At 41.1% G+C, this 14,952-nt stretch overlaps 1 protein-coding gene across 1 annotated transcript; it reads left to right on the top strand.

Moving 5' to 3' along the window:
* The first annotated feature begins 354 nt into the window (after nt 1-354).
* Nucleotides 355-14,290, top strand: olfml3b (olfactomedin-like 3b). The gene is made up of 3 exons (XM_020525812.2): nt 355-552; nt 6,922-7,198; nt 13,145-14,290. Exons 1-3 carry the CDS (start codon nt 445-447, stop codon nt 13,927-13,929), a joined length of 1,170 nt encoding a protein of 389 aa, XP_020381401.1. The 5' UTR covers nt 355-444; the 3' UTR covers nt 13,930-14,290.
* The last annotated feature ends 662 nt before the right edge of the window (nt 14,291-14,952 follow it).

Below are 14,952 nucleotides of genomic sequence, written 5' to 3'. Positions count from 1 at the left end.
TGAAACACTTTGAGGCTTTTTTTATGCCTGTCAAGGCATTATACAAATGCAAGTTGTTGTTGTTACACAGCAAGGCAATAATCAAAATGCACTTTACTTACAGACTAGTCTGAAATGTTTATGCCGCTCTTCATGCTAATCGTAATGTTAGATTAATTAAAAGTTCTCCTTGAATTTTGATTCATATTTTCCCTGACCCAATAAAACTAACACTGAGGAAAACATATGGAGTTAATAAATGGATGATTGAGAATGTTGTGTGGTCCCTCCTGCAAACCTACCCCCGCCAACCCTGACCCCTGCCTGTCTACTGGTGCATTCCAAAGCCATGAGCTGGAACCAGATACAGCAAAGCACACAGATGCACTTTCCTGTGCAGACTTACACTCAGAGTGCTAGCTACACAACCCCTTCTCCAGTCACAATCTAGGACCATCACAAAAGATGGGGACGTTGCTCCAATACCTCGCCATGGTCTCAGCCATGGTCCTGACAGTGCAAGGTCAGCCCTCACTCATCGAATACATGGAAAGGAGACTCTCTGCTTTCGAGGTAAGTCTTTTCATGCTGAATGTGCTGCTTCTAATCTGCAAATGAGCAAACAATTCAAATAAGAAATATCATGTCGGTTCTCGGTCTCTAAGATGCTGAGTTGAGGATTGCCAATTAACATTTGGTTCTCCCAGCTGAAATTTCTCTGCCCATTTGAGTCATTTTTCACTGAGTACTTAAAACACTTTGTTTCTGCTGATACAACTCTTAATCCATTTAAGCAGACAAATGCTTGCCTTAAAAAGCATACCTTATGTGAATGTTTTAACCAGTGCACTAGGGAAATTATGTTCATTTGAGTGATTATCAATGATCCTAAGAACTCACGCTCGGTGAATTGTGGAGAATTTGAATCTTTGAAGGAGATCTTAAAGGAGCTCTCCAACTGCATCCCAAGAATCTGGAAAGTAGCAACACACAAACACATTCAAGTAAGTATATCCAGCAGCGGGGCAGGTTTAGTGCACAAGGTACACTGAGTGTCAAAATGACAAGAAGAGTAATCTCCATATTAAAATTACCCATCACAGCCGAGTTTTAAAGGACAGTACAGTGTAGGTAGGCGCATTGTGCAGCCTATTTTCTGAAGTTCTAGAGGGATTTGGCATGAGTTCACCTGAATTAGCATTGATAAACAATTATTAATGGAGCTGTGCCCCTGCGCTCAGAAAGTTTTAAGTATTCATTGTAGGCCGAGATGTAGACTTTTTAACCTTAGCTTTATGAGTTGTCTCGTGGTCGATTTGGTAAACATAATATTTTGTGTGATTTGAAATAAACGAGATGGTAATGGTTCCCAGCTGGTTCCCCAACTCGTCTGGCGTGGAGTTACAGACAGCACAGTTAGCCTTAGGTCCCCTGGGTTAGGAAGGAGAATATCAGCCAAGATTCCCATTCCTGGCAGCTGCTCAGTGAATCGTAACAGAAGTGCTCGTAGTTTCACTGAGAATGGCATCAAATTTGGCTCTGATGACCTAACGGTCTAATGGCTTGTCAATGGCTAAGCTCACACAAACATGAAGCCACTTGGAAATGTAATGGATAGCTGCTGATCTCCATGGCAACATTCCAGTTAGGGTTCCATCAGACCCAATTAGCTCCTGACCTCACTACAGCCTTAGTCTAAACGTGGGCAAAAGAGCTGAATTCCAGCGATGAGATGACAGTGACACCCCTTGACATCAAGGCAGTCCGGAGTCAATGGGAGTCTGGAGGAAACCTTTCTACTAGTTGGAATCATACCTGGTAAAAATGAAGATGGTTGTGGTTGTTGGAGGTCAGACATCTCAGCTCCAGACATCTCTGCAGGAGTTTCTCAGAGTAGTGTTCTAGGCCCAACCATCTTCAGCTGCTTCATCAACAACCTTTCCTCCATCATAAGGTCAGACGTAGGGCTTTTTGTTGATGATTGCAAAATGTTCAGCACCATTTGTGACTTCTCAGATACTGAAGCAGTCCATGTCCAAATGCAGCAATATCTGGACAACATCCAGGTTTGGGCTGACAAGTGGCAAGTAATATTCACTCCGCACAAAAGCCAGGTTATGACCATCTGCAACAGGATAGCATCTAATCATTGCCCCATGATATTCAATGGTGTCACCATCACTGAACCTCCAACGTCATTGACCAGAAACTGTCATGGATCAGCCATTACAAGTACTGTGGCTAGAAAAGCAGGTCAGAGGTGGAAATCTTGCAGTGAGTAATTCCCAAAGTCTGTCTACAATCTACAAGGCACAAGTCAGGAATGTGTTGGAATAGAACAAAGAACAAAGAACAAAGAAAATTACAGCACAGGAACAGGCCCTTCGGCCTTCCAAGCCTGTGCCGATCCAGATCCTCTATCTAAACCTGTCGCCTACTTTCCAAGGATCTGTATCCCTCTGCTCCCTGCCCATTCATGTATCTGTCTAGATACATCTTAAATGACACTATCGTGCCCGCCTCTATCACCTCCGCTGGCAACGCGTTCTAGGCACCCACCACCCTCTGCGTAAAGAACTTTTCACTTGCCTGGATGAATGCAGCTCCAACAACAATCAAGAAACTTGACACCATCCAGGACAAGGCAGCCCACTTGAACAGTATCATACTCACAAATACTCAGTCCCTCTACACCCTCCAAGCTCGGTACCAAAATACACTGCAAAATTCATGAAAGATTCTTTAATAGCACCTTCCTAACCCATGACCACTATCCTTTAGGTGGCGAAAGACAGCAAAACTTGGGAACATTACCATGTGTAAGTTCTCTTCCAAGCTGCTCACTATCCTGACTTTGAAATATATTGCCACCCCTTAAGCGTTGCTGAGTCATAATCCTGGAATAGTTTCCTCACTGTATTTTGGGTCTCCCTACAAGAAATGGACTGTAGTAGTTCAGGAAGGCAGCTCAGCACCAACTTCTGAAGGGAACTTAGGGATGGGTAATAAATGCTGACCCAGCCAGTGTTGCCTACATCCCATGAGTCAATAAAGAAAACCTCAGAAAGTATGGTTTGGAGAATTAATTCAGGGGGCTCTGATTCTAACACTGTTCAGGAAAACAATGGGTGCAATCAAAATTCCTGGGTAATTTTGCCTCTCGTTCTGCATGCATTAACACTTCGGGTCTGAAACTATTGAACTTATACAAGAGTCTATTCTGAGTTCTGATGTATAAAGCTTTTCAAGGAAATGTAACTTAAAAGTGGCTAGGTTACATAATGCATACTCTACACATCCCCTCAGATCATCATCCAAGTGGAAAATGTGCCCACTCTCCACTATTTAACTCCCTCCCCCATATTGAGAAACGCTTCCGCTGGGATATGATGTACACGTACCTTTAAGGGAACATGTCTCAACCCCTGTCAATCACCTCCACTATCACAGTAGTACATTATAGTCTGATCACTCTGAACCCATTTTATAGCTGCAGCTTGCAAAACTGAGGCGTGCACAGATAGCCTCCCAGTTAACATTGCCATTATGTAGTCTCATGTGAAACAAAGAATCCATATAGTTTTTACAATCTTTGTCATATTGTTGGTGCATTTATGTTGGATCTGTTAAACTATACACTCTAATGCAGTTCCAGTTGAGGATTCTGTCTGCCATTTTGAAGACACATACACCTCCCTCTACCCTACACATCCCCCACCATCCCCCCCAGCCCCCACTCTCTTCTCCACCACAACCACTCCAACCTGGGTCTCGCTCACATGGGTTTGCACACAGCAGAGCTGATCTATTTTCTTCCACTAACAGCCACCATTAACACTTAGTCATCATCTATTTTCACTCCTCTACCACATTAGCACTCCTTTTACCTTTTTCTCTGGGCACCCTGAGAATCTGTTTCACTTACTCCTCCTCTCCCTTTTTCAAAAGCATTACTTTACAAGTGCTCTTCAGTCCCAGGAAAGAGTCATATTGGAGTTGAAATGTTAACTCTGTTTTACCCTTTCCACAGATGTTGCCAAAACTGCTGAGTTTCGCAAGCACTTTCCGTCTTGATTACATGTCTCCATCATCTGCAGAACTTTGCTTTTATTCTTCATTCACTATTCAAACTAGCCCTCTCCGTCCCCCCTCACCACCCCACACCAACTCCTCATTCCTTCTCAATGGTTCTCGCTCTGAGATGGAAGGTTGAGGGATGATCCAACTGAGGTATTTACAATGATGGAGGGTTAGTGTGGACTTGATGGGATGAAGGGCCTGCTTCCACACTACAGGGATTCTTTCAAGATTGAGAGATAGATCTTTGTTAGGTGAGGGTATAAACTCCCTTTATCATTTTAAACCTGTTAGTCAGAGCATGCTCCCTAAACTGAAGAAAATACAAGTCAACATTATGTGAGTTGATTTTATACTTTTATGCCTGGTTTCATTCGGGTGAATGGCCCTAAGCTCTGGAATTCTCTCCCTAAACCTCCCCAAATCTCTTTCCTCCCTCAGGATGCTCCTTAAAATCTGCCTCTATTTTAATATCTCTTCCTCTGGTTTGGTGTTAATTTCTATTCAATAACATTTCTGGGAAGCTTGGTGGGTGGGGTGATAGCTTTGATATGTTAAAAGTAATAGATCCCAGATCACCCAGAGTGATTTTCGTAATGACAGAGAGGTTGGAAAGGTCACATGGGGTAATATGTCTTATTATCCAAGAAAACAAACAGCTGATCCCTTTACAATTGACGCAAACTCTTCAGAGTGCTTTTCAAACATCCTTAAAAACAATTACAGATTTCACAAACACTACAAATTTTTGGTAACAACATTGCTTCCAAATCAAATATCATAACAGAATAGTTCTATTTTTTAAGTGTAAAATACAAAATGAAACCCAGCTCAGTTACCTTGACATAACAACTTCGAAAATACATGGATTAAAACAGCTTGACTGGCCAAGTTTTTTTTTAATGGGTAACTTAACACATCAGCTCTCTGGAGGAAAGTCCAGGAACTGATTTAGACTGTATGGTTGAATTGAGGGAGAACGGTCGTTATTGGAAGAGCCATCTGTGGCAGAGATTCAAGCATCAGAGCTAAAGGGTGAGTCCCAACTCAGCAGTATGAGAAACGGACAAATAACTGAGAATGGCATATTATCCAGGCCTATGGAAATTTGAATGGGAATTTTTGTAAGTGACCTTTCTCACAGACATGTGAGACAATGGAGACATTGAAAGGAATTTCACACAATTTCCTTGTGGATCATGTGGTATTAGGACGTCAACTCAGACCAACTTTCATATCAATTACAGAACCAGAAGGAGGCCACTTGTCCTGATGTGGTGCTTATGTTAAGAAAATGTTTAGGATTAATGTCTCTTTGAAGAAGCTATCCAATTACACTCATTCCCCTGGTGTTTCCTCATTACTGTGCAATTCCTCTCCTGCCATTGTACAACTTCAACTCCTTCTTGAAAGTCACTGAATTTACTTCCACTAACTCTTCAAGTGGTCACTGCATAAAAGAAATTATTGCGGAATAAAAACCGAAAGAACTGCCGATGCCGCAAATCAGGAACAGAAACAGAAGTTGCTGGAAAAACTCAGCAGTTCTGGCAGCATCTGTGAAGAAAAAGATCAGAGTTAACGCTTCGGGTCTGCTGACCCTTCCTGTTCTGAGGAAGGGTCACCGGATCCGAAACATTAACTCTGGTTTTTATTTCACAGATGCTGCCAGACCTGCTGAGTTTTTCCAGCAACATCGGTTTTTATCTCTTTATTGCTTCTTTGATAGTTGTCCAATTATTTTTAATCTCTGTCCTCTGATCGTTGCCCCTATTTTGTCTGTAGGGAATCAAAAAGGGCCTCACTTCAGAGTGACTAGAGGAGTGGGGGAGGGGCAGGAAGGGAATCTGAAGATCAATAAAAACTGGGATAAAGTAATTTTACTGGGAGATCAGTGGGAGGGCATTGGAATAGTCAAGTCTACTTGTAAACAAGTATGTTTCAAAATTTCTGCAGAAGGTAAGTTGAGGTAATGGTAAAGGTGTATTCAGAACTTCTCAAGATTATTATGTCGGTGATAATTACATTAATTTACAGTTAATGGTCGGGCCCTTGGGAGTGTTGCCAAACAGAGACACCTAGGGATGCAAGTTCATGGTTCCTTTAAAATGGTGTCACAGGCAGACAGGGTGGGGAAGAAGGTAACAAGGTGTAAAGCTGGATGAACACAGCGGGCCAAGCAGCATCATAGGAGCAGGAAGGCTGACGTTTCGGGCCTAGACCCTTTGGCACATTTGGCTTCATCGGTCAGAGCATTAAGTACAGGAGGTGGGACATCATGTTTTGGGCTGTACAAGACATTGTTGAGGCCACTTTTGGAGTACTGTATACAATTCTGGTCGCTCTGCAATAGAAAAAATGTTATTAAACTGGAAAACATGCAAAAAATGTTTACAAGGATATTGCCAAGGCTGTAGGGTTTGAGTTATAAGGAGAGGATGGACATGTTGGGACTATTTTTCCATGGAGTATAGGAGGCTGAGGAGTAATCTTATAGACGTTTATAAAATCTTGAGGGACATAGATAGGTTTAATAGCCAAGACCTTTTCCCCAGGATAAGGAAGTCCAAAACTAGAGGGCATTGACTTAAGGTGAGGGGCCAGATTTAAAACAACACTTTCACACAGTGGGTGGTGCATGTATGGAATCAGCTCCCAGAGGAAGTGGTAGAGGCAAGTACAATTACAACATTTAAAAGTCATTTAAAAGGTACATGGATAGCAAAGATTTAAAGAGATATCAGCCAAATGCAGGCAAATGGGACTAGTTCAGTTTTGGAAACATGGTCGGCATGGATGAGTTTGGGCCCAAGGGTTTATTTCCATACTGTATGACTCTATGACTCATATGTTTTTCTTGTACAGGATCGGATAGCTGTCTGGTATGATCAGACCCAGAGATACTCCTCAGAATACAGAGAATTCAAAAACCAGATTCTTTCTCTGGTCGATAGCTTGGATAAGGAGAGGGAGGAGCAAAGGCACATTCTTGATTTGGCAAATTCTCGTATTGAACGTGTTGAGCGTGAGATGGACTACTTAGAGACCAAAAATCCAGCCCCAGCATGTGTGGAGGTCGAGGACAAGTTTATCGATAAAAATGGTGGAAAAGCTGAGAAAAGGAAGAAACCTAGGTTTTTCGGTAAGCAACGTTTGACAGTGAATTATAAAACAGAAGTCGCACCAAACACAAGCAATCTAGTTCTTGTATGTTCATCACCAGTTTTTGAAACACTTCTAAACAATTATAACTAACTACCAAACAGACACTGAAATCCCCTTGATATCTTCAGGAAGAAAGAACTTGCACTTATGTAGCACCTTTCACAATCAAATCTCTTTAGAGAAAGAGATAACGAGGTGTAGAGACAACAAGGTGCAGGGCTGGATGAACACAGCAGGCCAAGCAGCATCAGAGGAGCAGGAAAGCTTTAGAGCCATATTTGAATTTAATCCACTGCTGTGGTGTTATTTGCACACAATATGAAGTTGAACCAGTAATCTATGTGCATGCTTGTATATATCAAACAGAACAGGTTTCCATTCCTTTAGGGGGAAAAGAGGGATGCAATATCGCACAGATGTCAGAAAGGCACAATAACTTTAAGAGAGCTGGATGACATCACAACATGTGAAATTCTAATATGAAATCTCTAAAATACTCTCTGTACTCTCAGAAACCTAATCAAAACATATATGAACCAAGCTTTACATGAAATTCTAAGATATCGTATTAGTATATATTGTTAGTCACTTATAAACTTCAAGATATCTGTCTCAATAAGAATCCAAGCCTCCATGGCATGCACATGAACTAGCATATAGAAAACTACATAACATCAGATCCTTTGGGAAGAAGACTTGTTGATGAATAGGCCAAGAAGATAACAAGAAATCGCCTTTGTGTATTCTTTTCCCTTGCTTATTGCTCATATAAGTTGAAATTGGGAAGCTTTATGGGTAACTGATGAGGAAAATGCAGGACTGGAAGACATGCAGAAATGAGCAGAGGGCAAGATCACTACTGTTAAGCTTACAAACAAGATAGGTACAGACTCACTAAAGCCCCAAACAATATGCTAATTAAAAGAGGTCAAAGTTTATCAATGACATATTAATATGTTGAGTGTTTTCGTGGAGTGCATGTAGGTGGCATTTTAAACTAACATTAAAGTGACTAATTTATTGCCATCAAGCAACATCAAGCATTTTAAGACAGCTAGCCACTCGACACTGAGAAATTTCAATACATTTCCTTCATAAGCAAATACATAATCATTGGGTGTCTCGGATATGTGCTAAAACATATTCATCCAAAAGAATTTGACATTTTTAAGACTATGTGATGAAGAAATGGAAAGCAAACATAAGTCATTGGAAGTCTGGCAGTCAATCAGTCCAAAAAGAAAGCGACATGTACAAAGAAGCCGAAATGATGTGGAAGCATTATTAACTTTCACAGTCCCCTCGGGATGTTAATTCTTCAAAGAATCATGGTACTTGTTTCGGCAAGACCTTTAGAAATAGTGTTGGCAACTGTTTATTCATATATTATTGTACAGGTTGCCATCAAGATTATCTTGATAACCAATTTGATTCTTTCACATTTATTGAGACTACTGGGTCTGTAGTTGTCTGTTTGTCACCACCTAGATATAGAATTAACATTTCCTCATGACCTCAGGGTTTTCCAAAGCACTTTACGGCCAATGAAGAACATTTGAAGTGTAGCCATTATAGGAATTTAGATATTCGGCAGGCAACTTGTGCACAGTAAGATCGCACAATCAGCAAGCAAATCATCATAACAGCAATAATTCATATTTACATAACACCCTCGTCATGAATTGCTATCACAAGGCACTTCTTAGGACTATTATAAAGGACAAAGTATGACATAGGTTAGATGACTAAAATCTTCTTCAAGAAGATAGGCTTTTCGATGTGTCTTAAAGAAGGAACGTAAGTTGGAGTTTTGTAGAGATGGCATTCCAGAATTTATAGCCAAGGTCGCTCAAGTCATAGCTACCAGTGGTGGAGCCAATATTATTGGGAATTCACAGGAAGCCAAAAGAAGAGGAGAATGGATACCTTGGAGGGTTAAGAGCTCTCAGGCGATCAGTGACAGGTGTGGGCTAGGAGGACTTTGAAAAGTGATAGGAAAAAGTTAATATAAAGTTGTTGCTACATGGCCAATATAGGGTAGTGAGCACAGGGATGATAGGGGAGTGGGACTTGCTGCTAGCTAAGATGCCAGCACCAAAGCTTTGGATGATCTCACGTCTGTGGAGAGTAGTCTGGGAGATCAGGGAGAAGTGCTTCAGAATATTCAAATATAGATGTAACAAAGGCATGAATGAGGGTTTCAGCAAGAAATGAGCTGAAATGGGTGCAAAGTGGTGTGATATTGAGGTAGAACTAGGTAATCATAGTGATAGCACAATATTAGAAATCATCTCAGGATTAAGTATGACAACGAGCAATAGGGAGAGGCTGAATAGACTGGGGGTTATTTTAGCTGGAGCATCGAAGGCTGAGGGGTGACCTTACTGAGGTTTATAAAATCATGAGGGGCAACGGTAGGGTAAACAGACAAGGTCTTTTCCTCAAGGTGGGGAACTCCAAAACTAGAGGGCATAGTTTTAATGTGAGAGGGGAAAGATTTAAAAGGGATCCATGGGGCAACTTTTTCATGCAGAGGGTGGTGCGTGTATGGAATGAGCTGCCAGGGAAGTGGTTAAGGCTGGTACAGTTACAACATTTAAAAGGCTTCTGGATGAGTATATGAGGAGGAAGGGTTTAGAGGGATATGGGCCAAATGCTGGCAAATGGGCCTAGATTCATTTAGGATATCTGGTCAGCATGGTCGAGTTGGACCAAAGGGTCTGTTTCCATGCTGTACAGCTCTATGACTCTATGACCAAGATGAAAAACAGACTGGCTTAATCTTAACAAGGTGTAGAGCTGGATGAACACAGCAGGCCAAGCAGCATCAGAGGAGCAGGAAGGCTGACGTTTCAGGCCTAGACCCTTCTTCTCCAACATCTGCAGTTCCTACTATCTCTGGCTTAATCTTAACGTGCGGTCCAGCAGGGTGATGGAGGCAGGATCTAAGGAACAAAATCTGGAGTCAAGACAGAAACAATAGCTCCGGTCTTGGGAAGACTAAACTGAATGTTGGATAAGCAGTGTAACAAGCAGTTGGCAAGAGGGGTAGGCTGCAGGGAGGGCAGAAAGGGAGATCGCAACGTGGAGAGAGAGAGGCTGAAAGGATGTGAGAGAGGAAGGCAGAAAGATGGGGAGGGGAAAGATGTAAAGTGGAAAGAACAGTTTTAAACCTATTGGCAAAAAAATATTCAACTAACCAAGAGCCAGAAAAGCTTAAAATCACTGAGGTAATAAATTCCTTGCAAATACATGTACAGTCTGTCGATTAACACTGCATATGATTAAGAGCTCCTATCTGGGAGAAAACATAATGGCTGTTGTAATAAACATTATGTTAATTTAAATCTGAGATTGAGCTCTGAGATGCATTAGAAAGGGTGTTACCTGCATTTTCAAAATCTCCTAGCTTTGTGCTTATGTGATGGCGTTAACAGTGACCTTACCAGTCTATGAAAGGTTTATTTAGGACGATGAAGTGTGTCAGTTATTTTGAAAACTACAATCTTCATTGCTAGGTTATGCCTGTTGACTTCAGTCAGTTTAAATACTGTGATATCTAAGAAATTAATGTTTTCTTGTATTTTGAGCCTTTATGTTTAATAGAAAGTTGATCATTTTTTAAAGATATTGATGGATTCTTCTAATTCTACTTCTGTGTAAGTCCCAATACCCATATGCCAACACAAATACGGAAGATATTGTTATTACAGGACTGCATCACTTAGTAAATTAATTAGTGAGAATGATAACGGAGCCTCTGAAAATAAAAATTAGCCCCAAAAATCAGAAAGTGGTCCTTGGGAAAATCTCAAGGAAGTTCCCAAAAAAAAATTTTGTGTCCTAGTATGATGACAACTTTTATGTTCGCTTAAGATAGTGGGCAGAGTCTCTATTTAACGTTTCAACTGTCTCCACTAGAAGAGAGAACCTCCAAAAATGCACTGTCCCTTCAGTATTCCACTTGAAGTGTCTATCTAGATTACAGGGTCAAATCTCTGGAATTTGAGTTCACAATTTATAATGTCAGAGGCTACTCAATTGGCAGATTGGTTGGAATGAAATTGACCAGTGCCTGGGGTGTGAAAGGAAATCATAGCAGGAATAGATGATTTGGCCTCTCAAGCCTGCTCCACCATTTCATAACATCATGGCTGATTTGGTTATGGGCTTTCCTTCTTTCTATCCCATTCAACTAATCCTTCACTTCCCCACAGTTCAACAGTCCAGCTCAGCACATTTAATTACCTTGTCTCCACGCCTATCTGTGGAAGAAAGCTCCAAAAATTAAGCCTCTGAGGGAATAAATTCCTCTTTATGTCGGTCATAAATAGGATACCCCTTTATCTTAAACTGTGTTTCTTAGATCTAGATTCACTCAAAAGGAAAAACATCTTCCCAGGATCCACCCTGTCAAGCCCGGTTGGAATCTTACATGTTTCAATATCATCTTCTCTTATTTATCTAATTTCAGTTGGGTATAGACTCAATCTGTTCGAACTCTTCATCTCATAAATCAAATGAATTAACTTATTCCAAACTGCATCCAAAAGAATTAGATCCTTTCTTACATCATAAAAGCAAAACTATATGCAGTATTCTAGGTGCAGTCTCCCCAATGCACTTAGCAGTTGCAGCAAAACTTCCCTATATCTATATTCCATCCCAGCAATAAAGACCAATATTCCATTTGTCTTCCTGATTACTTACAGTGCCTACATGCTAATTTCTTGTGATTCATGTACAAAAACTCCTAGACCTCTCTGTACCATAGCATTCTGTAGTCTATCTCCATTTAAATAATATTCTTTCTATTCTCACCAAAGTTATCAATCCAAATTTTCCCACATTCTACTGTATTGACAAATGCTTTGTCCATTCAGGTAACTGATTTATATCCCTTTGTAGACTGTTTATGTTTTTCTCACAATGTATGTTCCTATCTAACTTGGTATCATCAACAAATTTAGATAAAATATTCTCAGTCCTTTTACCCAATTCATGTATTTGGATTGTAAATAGTTGGAGTTCCAACACTGCTCCCCGTGGTATCCCAATAGTTACATTTTCCTAACTGAAAATGAACTCTGTTTCCTTTTAGGGAGCCAATCCTCTATGTATGCAAATATATTACCCCACAACATTATAATATCTGAACTTGTGCGGTAACCATCCATGTGACCCCTCAACCAAATACGCCACAGCTACTGGCTCTCCCTTACCCACCCTCAAAAACTCTAATAAATTAGCCAAACATAACATCACACCTAATTATATTTTATCCTGGTGAAAATTTGTAGTTGGGGTTGTTGATGTAGTTCTTCGTTGTCTCACCAACCCAGTTGTCCTGTGCTGTGCAGACGTTTTGTTACCGTTCTAGGCAACATCATCAGTACAACCTCTAATCGAAGCGTTGGTGTACTGCCTCCTTTTGGATTTATATGATCCTCTGGTTTGATGGTCTTGTCGCTCCTGGAAATGTTGTTTTAGCAGCGGTCTGTATACGGGGTCTATTTCTATGTGTTTGTTAATGGAACAAACAAACATCAGATGTGCAAGGGAATTTCTGAAAGCCTGGGTCTCAAAACGGGACTCCATTAACAAACACATAAAAATAGACCCCGTATACAGACCGCTGCTAAAACAACAGAACCAGAAGTGACAAGACCATCACCAGAGGATCGTATAAATCCGAAAGGAAGCATAACACCAACACTTCGATTAAAGGTTGCACTGGTGATGTTGCCTAGAGTGATAATGAAAAGTCCGCACATCACAAAACAACTGGCTGGGCAAGCTAACAAACTACTATATTTTATCCATTGAAATTAATGGAGGGAATCTGTTTCTTCTTTCTCTGTTAGATTTCCAGTAAGATGTTTGTCATCCTTTTGATTTTTTGGCTTTTTTGTTTCCTTTCCAGATTGCACGGAAATGATCAGCAGCATTAAAGCAATGAAAATCGTTAAGAAGCTGGAGACGGCTTCTGGGCTGTGGACCAGAGACCTGATGTCTGACTCTGGGAAAGTCTATGTATTTGACGGTATAGCCAACGACACGATATATGAATTTGCCAGATTACGGGACCTGACTGACTTCTCTGGTTTCATGAAAGCAAAGAAAATCAAACTGCCTTACCCATGGGCTGGCACAGGTCACTTGGTGTACAAAGGCTACTTGTATTACATTAGAAATGAGCCCGAGTTCCAACTGATCAAATTTGACCTGAAAAACCGAACAGTGACAGACAGCACCATGTTCCCTGCCGAGCAGCAGATCCCAGTCTATGGCCTATCACCGTTCAATTACATTGATCTAGCCGCAGATGAACATGATTTGTGGGCTATATATGCCACCTTAGAAAACGAGAAGCACATCTGCCTCGCCAGGTTGAACCCTAAGACGCTGGATATCGAGCAAATGTGGGATACTCCATGTCCTATAGAGAATGCTGAGAATGCCTTTGTCATCTGTGGTACGCTCTACGTGGTTTATAACAGTAAGCTCCGCAGTCGATCACGGATCCAGTGTGTTTACGATGTCAATGGCATCGTGACCAATGACGTAGCGCCTTTGGTGTACTTCCCCAAACGGTATGGGATGCATTCCAGCATAAAATACAGTCCAAGAGAGAATTATCTCTATGCTTGGGACGATGGATACCAAATAATATATAGGCTGGCAATGAAGCCGAAATCGGAACTGTAAATCTTGTGTCTAACTGCATGTCATTACTAGGATCAGGAGCCTGAGAAAAACCCCATAACAAAGAGGAACCAAAGTAAGATGAAGCAAAATGACAATGTTTTAAGTTGAGTGATTCATTAATTTCCCAAGGCTCCATTAAAGGGTTCAGCACCATGAAAATAGAATCAAATATATCATTAATTGAGAGATTAACAGTACATTAACATGCTTGGTGATGCGTTACACATAATTGTGACTTAGACAGCTGCAGTCAAATTGAGGAGTTAGTCAAAAGGGATGTGTATGGGCCAATTAAAACAACCACATCAAACACACTCACTTGAAACTTTGTACCGCCATTAAAAAGAATTATGCAACTCCATGCAAATGTGTTGACGCATTCAGATGCTAAAAAGAGTCCCTGATAAAAGCACTTGCACTTATATGGCTACTTTTACAGCATCCCAAATGGTTTCATTCCCGATAAAGTAGTTCTGAAGTGTGGTCACTGTTGTAAGAAATATAGGTGACGGCTTTTGTACCGGCAACAGTCACAAACAGCAAAAAATTAATGAAGAGTTCACCTGTTTTAGGAGCTAGCTAATGGATAAATATTGGCCAGAACACTGGGCAGCACTGTCACACTCTTCTTGGAAGCGCGGGGCTGGGTTTTCCAGAGACAAGCCCAACTGAACCTCACCGCCACAATCCCCCCGACCTTGGTAAAAGGCAGCATCAGATCAGCCATCCACATCACCAGTACTCTTTAGGCTTGTTAAAAACCTAACGCATTGCGATGTTTCACGGCCCACTCTATTTTACAGGAGGTGTACAGGAAAGTCATTAGGAGTGTGTTAAGCCAGATATGTGGGAATGGCACCTCGACTCATGAGAATGAATCCATGGATGGAGTTTGCGGTAAAGTCCATTGCTTATGGTGACAGCATTTGGCTGTCAATAATGCTGAGGTGCTCGGATTCTGCAGGCTGACAGAACAATTAGGGAGAGAGTGAGAGGCCTCAAGGCCCAGTAAGCTGGAATTTG

This window comes from Rhincodon typus, chromosome 25 (genome assembly GCF_021869965.1).
Source record: "Rhincodon typus isolate 14 chromosome 25, sRhiTyp1.1, whole genome shotgun sequence".
NCBI lineage: Eukaryota > Metazoa > Chordata > Chondrichthyes > Orectolobiformes > Rhincodontidae > Rhincodon > Rhincodon typus.
Note: the sequence above shows the minus strand (reverse complement) of the source record. Positions and strands in the feature narration are given on the sequence as shown.

Coding starts and splice junctions, on each gene's coding strand:
- olfml3b (XM_020525812.2), top strand. CDS start 445: ATGGGGACGTTGCTCCAATACCTCGCCATGGTCTCAGCCATGGTCCTG. Junction 553..6,921: donor GGAGACTCTCTGCTTTCGAG/GTAAGTCTTTTC, acceptor TTTCTTGTACAG/GATCGGATAGCTGTCTGGTA. Junction 7,199..13,144: donor GAAGAAACCTAGGTTTTTCG/GTAAGCAACGTT, acceptor TTTCCTTTCCAG/ATTGCACGGAAATGATCAGC.